The sequence below is a fragment of the Oxyura jamaicensis genome, chromosome 28 (assembly GCF_011077185.1).
Source record: "Oxyura jamaicensis isolate SHBP4307 breed ruddy duck chromosome 28, BPBGC_Ojam_1.0, whole genome shotgun sequence".
NCBI lineage: Eukaryota > Metazoa > Chordata > Aves > Anseriformes > Anatidae > Oxyura > Oxyura jamaicensis.
Window position 1 is genome coordinate 468,464 of NC_048920.1, and position 5,494 is coordinate 473,957.

At 71.2% G+C, this 5,494-nt stretch overlaps 3 protein-coding genes across 3 annotated transcripts in view; 2 read left to right on the top strand and 1 right to left on the bottom strand.

The window, feature by feature from the left end:
* Positions 1–3,555, top strand: part of LOC118179128 (complement factor D-like) — a 17,216-nt gene extending 13,661 nt beyond the window's left edge. Inside the window, exon 5 of the mRNA XM_035348221.1 lies at positions 3,545–3,555. The gene's annotated coding sequence lies outside the window, so the exon portion shown is untranslated. The remainder of the gene's footprint in view (positions 1–3,544) is intronic.
* Positions 233–4,888, bottom strand: R3HDM4 (R3H domain containing 4). Its single transcript, XM_035348223.1, has 8 exons — positions 4,714–4,888; positions 3,789–3,943; positions 3,594–3,712; positions 2,906–3,029; positions 2,534–2,619; positions 1,393–1,478; positions 1,135–1,190; positions 233–608 (listed from the first exon to the last, which is right to left on the bottom strand). Exons 1-8 carry the CDS (start codon positions 4,764–4,766, stop codon positions 505–507), a joined length of 783 nt encoding a protein of 260 aa, XP_035204114.1. The 5' UTR covers positions 4,767–4,888; the 3' UTR covers positions 233–504.
* A 406-nt stretch (positions 4,889–5,294) lies between these two features.
* Positions 5,295–5,494, top strand: part of ARID3A (AT-rich interaction domain 3A) — a 24,892-nt gene continuing 24,692 nt past the window's right edge. The window contains exon 1 of the mRNA XM_035348219.1: positions 5,295–5,410. The gene's annotated coding sequence lies outside the window, so the exon portion shown is untranslated. The remainder of the gene's footprint in view (positions 5,411–5,494) is intronic.

Genomic DNA, 5,494 nt, shown 5'->3' on the forward strand with positions numbered 1-5,494 from the left:
CCCCCGGTTCGTTACCACCATAGGCCCATTGTCCCCTGGTCTCATTGCCCCCGGTCCCCCTGCCCCCTGTCCCCCGGTTCGTTATCGCCACAGGCCCATTGTCCCCTGGTCCCACCGCTCCCACCGCTGCCCCCCCCTCGGACCACCACCTACCCACGGCCCGGTGACGCCCCAGGTGCCCCGTGCAGCCCCGCCGGGGGTCCTGGCCCCCCCCAGCCCCCACACAGACAGATTTCCACACCTAAAACCACGCTGTATTTCGATTAAAAACAGCCCCGCTCCTCCACGCAGGCCGTGGCTCCAGCTCCGCATGGGGTGGCCGGGCCCCAACGGCCCCACAAACGCCGGCAGCAGCGGCGGGGCCGGCCCGGCCGCCACGGAGCCAGCACCCGGTTATAAATACACGGCCCGGGAGCACGGCCCCGCGGCGGGCACACGGAGCGGGGCCGGGGGCAGGCGAGAGAAGGCTTCGGCGCCGGGCGGGGGGCAGGCCGACCCCCGCCATCAGCTCATCTGGCCCAGGTAGTCTGAGAGCAGGAGCTGGGGGGGCAGGAAGACGCGGTGCTTGTTGCTCACTTTCATTTGGCGCTTGCCTTCGATGTCCGAACCTGGGGGCGAGCAGAGCGCTTGGCGTCACCCCGTGCCCCCGGCCCGGCCACGGCCCCTCCTCACCGCCCGCTGGGTGCCCGCAGCCCCCCGCCGCCCCCAGACCCCTCCCCGTGTCCCTGCGGCACCCTGGGCTCCGCTTCGCATCGTTAAAGCTCCGTCGCTGCTCTGCAGAGCTAACGAAGCGCTTGGCAGCAAAGGCTCCTCCGCAGAGACAGAGCCCAGAGCCTCTCCCCGGGGTATCCGCGGGGCTGAGCCCAGCGAGCAGCCTGCTGCTTCGAGCCAGCGCAAGGCACAGCGAGGGGAAGGGGCACGCGAGATGCCCCGAGGCTCTGGACACCGTCCCGGCGGTGGGCTCCAGGCGGCCAACGCCACCCACACGGCAGCGGGGTGGACACAGCCCGGCTCCCGCGGTTATCTGCAAGCCGCAGCGGGAGGTGGGACGGGGGAGGAAGGGAGGAAGAGCCCGAGCTGGAGAGGGGAGATAGCGATGAAGGGGAAAAACAAAAACAAATGCGAGGCTCTCACTGGCAGACACGAGGTCCATGTACTGGCAGAGCGCGTGGAGCAGGAGGCGCTCGAAGCTGGGGGAGACGGGGACAGGGTTAGAGCTGATGTGGTGCACACCGGCGTTGTTCTGCCCCAGGCTTTCCCAGGGAGCCCAAGAGGGCAGGGGGCACAAAGAGCCACAGCTCCCGTGTGGGGATGCCCCAGGTCTGGGCTCATCCCCCCTCGGGTGCCCCGGGCCAGCTCCGGGGGGCGGCGATGCCCCGCGGCGTGCGATACCTGTTGTCCATCAGCGCCGTGTAGACGGAGTGAGGGGTGACCGAGAAGAAGGCCAGCAGCTCCTCCTCCAAGCCCTCCAGCATCCCCTGCAAGGAGAGCAAAAGCATCACTGAGGGGAGGCTGAATGCAAGGAAGCAGGCGAGGGGGCGCAGCGCGGCACGCCCCAGCCTCTCGTCCCCATATGGCTCCGTGCCCTGCAGCCACGAGGGCTGAGCCTTTGAGGAGCTGCAGCCCGGCCAGGGGCCCGGCAGAGCCACGAGCACTTTGAGATCCCAGCCATCCCCTGCCACGTCCACGCAGCCGGAGGCACGAGGCAGCGAGCTGCAAAGCGGGGAGGAATCCGGCCCTGCCAGCTCCACGCTTCGCATGCCAAGTGCTGGCATCGTCCCTTGTGCGCGGAGCGGCGACGGCCGGGACAGCCGCGTGCCTCGCCTCCCCTTTTCTCCTGGCAGTCAGAGCTCAGCTCCAGTGCAGCTCTCCAGAGCACCGTGACCCCAGAGACAAGCAGCAGAAACGAGTCTCATTTGAGGGCAAATTGAGCAGGAGCCAACAGGCAGGAGGAGCTGAGGCTGCTTTTGGACACAGAGCTCTAATTAGAGCAAGAAAAACAAACAGAGCAGGGAAACAGCACCGCTGAGAAGGGAGCAGGGAGCCAGGCGCCCCAGGGGCCGGCTGCGCGTGGCAGCTCGCTCCTGAGCCAGCCGGCGCGAGGCCACGGCGCCGTGGTGCAGGTTCGCCTGCCCGGAGCATTACGCGGTTTGACCCCTTTCAAAATGCATTTCAGCTTTTCCAAGCATCTTCACGTGGACGAGTCTGAAAACCCCCCAAGGCTCCTTCGCTGTCCTTGGGGGCAAGCACACCTGCTCTCCTCTATCCCTCACTGAACAGGGACCAAAAAACAAGCAGGTAAAAATGCCCTGCAGCTCCCAGGAAACCTCAGCCGAGCCAGGAAAAGCCCCCTCTCTGCACAGGGAGCTGAACACGATGCGGCTTCCAGCCCCTGCTGCAGCGGTCACACGGGAGCAGGAGCTCATTCCCCGGACCTCATCTGGAATGCCGGGCTCAGCGCCGGTCTGTGGGCTCGGGGACAGCACCAGGACACGTCCCCGGGCCCTGCCCCAGCCCCCGGCCCCCGGCTCACCATGGGGATCCTGCCCCGCTTCAGGGTGGAGCGCAGGCGGCGGCTGATGCGCTGGAAGCACTCCTTGGGCGTGTAGGCAGGGTGCTCTGCGGCCGCGGAGGGAAGACAGAAAGGGCTCGGACGGGGTCTGCGGCCCCATGGCGGTGCCCAGCACCCCCCAGGACCCAGCTGGCCACCGCAGCCACTGCCGACCCCCCACGAGTCCCCCCTGGTCCACAATGGGGTCTGCAGGGCCGGACCCCTGCCAACAGCACCCAAGGGGCGAGCGCAGCACCGTGCCCGGTGCAGGGAGCAGGATGCGGCCGTCGGGGAGGAGCACCCTTCCCAAAGCGCATGCAAGGCAGGGAAGGGAGAGGCTCTCCCACCCAGCACCTTTCCACTTCTCCGTGTTCTTCACAGGCAGCTTCCTCTCGTGCTTCTTCCGGGCCTCCTCCTCCAGGTAGAGCAGGACTCGCTCTTGCTCTTCTCCCGACCGGTTCATGAAGTCATTCCAGATCTGACAACACAAGGGCCCGGCCCCACCGCAGGCGTCGCGGGGAGCGCCGGCTGCCTCAGGCCCATCCGGCACCCCCCGCAGCACGCTGCCCACCACAACCGCTCGGGGAGGAGCTGCAGAGGCGGCACTCGGAGCCAACACCAGGGAGCCCAAGCGCCGCCAGCACCGTCCATCCGTGCAGCCCAGCCTCGGACCCGGGTCTACATCAGAGCATCTGCTTCTGGTTCAGCCGTGAGCAGAAGAGCCCCCAGAGCACCCAGAGCCACGCGTGCAGCCCTGCGGCCAGGACCCCGAGCACCCGGCGGGGGCAGGAGCCAAGTTGCAGAGGGCTCAGTCCCGGAGCAGCGCCTCAACACCAGCCGGGCCGCATGAAGCAACCGCGGGGTTTGGCAAGGGGCCCGGCACGCAGGAAGCGCTGCAGCTCACCCAGGATTAACCTCTGCGGGCGCAGCCTGCCCGGGGCTGCTCTCGGCAGAGCTTCGGGCACCGCGGGGACAGCGGCAGCCGCTGCCAAGCCAGCGCCGTGCATCGGGGCCCCGGGCGGGACGAGCGGCCGCCTCCTACCTCCACGTAGGTCTCGTTGTTGCAGGCCTCGGCGAAGATGCCGGGGGTGGCGGCGGGGGCGAGCTCTGCCTCGTCGCTCCCGCACTCGTCTCGCTCCAGAAGCGTCATCAGGTACCGAGCTGGAGGAAGGGAAAAGCGGCGTCCCCGCCGAGGCTGCGGGCCCCCGGCCTCCCTCCCGCCGCTCCCGGCCCTTACTGTTCTCCAGCCTCTGCAGGCTCTTGCGGCCCTTGGCCTTGGGGATGAGGTCCGAGTTGCGGACGGCCTTGTTGATGTAGTACTGCTTGCGCTTGGACGGGGAGAACCGCTTGGAGGGGGAGCTCTCCAGCGGGGGCAGGCAGTCCTCGATCCTCCTGCGGGGGACGCAACCGAAGGGGCTGAGCACCCCGAGACCCCCGGGGCACGAGGACATGCGGGCGGCGGGGACGGGCAGCATCCCGGGGGGCTACACGCTGCGGGTGCCACATCCCCCGCGCCGGGCCCCGAGCACCACGGATCCGGATCCGTCCTCACCTCCCGGCAGCGCAAACCGGGCGGCCCGGCACCGGGAGGGCGACGGCGATAAAGCAGCACCCCCAGAAGGGCTCCCCTGGGCCGCGCGCTGGGGCTTTGGGGGCAGCAATCCCCGGCCGGGTTCAGGCCGAGGGTCACCGAGAGCCCCCCCCGGGCTCTCAGCCCAGCCGCCGGGGCCGTGGGGTTCGCGGCGCTCAGCCCGACGCAGAGCTGCCGCGGCCCGGTGCCGTTTGCCGGGGTTCCCCCGGTCCCGGCTTCGGCCGGGGGGGGGGCGACCGGGAAGCGGGGGTCAGGCACCGGGGGTCAGGCACCCACCGCCCCCCGACGGCCCGGGGAGGGCAGGCAGCGGGGAGCCCGGCAGCTGCCGGCACCGGGACCCCCCCCCTCGGCACCGGGACCCCCCGGCACCCCTCCTGCACCGGGACCCCAGCACTGGGACAGGGACCGCGTCCCCCCCACCGGCACCGGGACCTTCCGGGACCCCCCCTGGCACCGGGACCCTGGCACCGGGACCCCGGCACCGGGACAAGGACCGGGTCCCCCCCACCGGCACTGACCGGGACCCTCCGGTACCGGGGACCCCCGCCCCCGGCCCCCCGCCCCTACTCACGGGAGGGGCTCCGCGGGGCCGCGCCCCGCCGCGCCGCCCGGCAGCAGCACCATGGCGCGCCCGGCCTTAAAGGGGCCGCGGCACCGGCACCGGCGCCTCGGCGTCCCCGCAGGAAGTGGCGTCAAGGGGGCGGGGCCGCGCGACGGAGCCCCGGGGGGTGCTCCGCGGGGAGTGCGTGGGGGGCCCCCCTCAGAAAAAAAATAAATAATAACAATAAAAAATAATAATAAAAAAACCTTGGGCAGGGCCCTCGGCAGCCGGGGCCGCGGCCCCTTTAAGGCCCCGCCGCGCCCCTCCCCGCTCTTAAAGGGGCCGCGGCCCCGATCGCTCCGCCCCTCCCCGCCCCGCCGCCAGGCGGCGCTCCCGCTGCGCTCCCGCCCGGCCCCGCGGCCCGGCGCCGCTCCATTTGCATGCGGCGGCGGCGGCGGACCAATGGCGACGCGGGGCGGGGCGAGGCGGCGGCAGCGGGCCAATGGTGAAGCGGGGCGGGGCGACGAGGGGGCGAGGCGGGCGCGGCGGACCAATGGCAGCGCGGGGCGGGGCCACATCGCCCCCCCCGGCCCGCCCGCGGGGAGAGCAGCCGCCGCCGTGCGGGCACCGAGCGCAGCCCCGGCCCCGCCGCTGCCCGAGCCCCGGGCGGCCGCGGCTGCGATGCGGCTTGGCGGCGCCCGGCCTCCTCCCACCCGGTACCCACCCGGTAAGCGGCCCCGCGCTGCCCTGCCGCCGGTTACCGGGCGCCCCGCGGTCGGTTACCGGGAGTCCTCTTCCCCCCCCCCCCCCC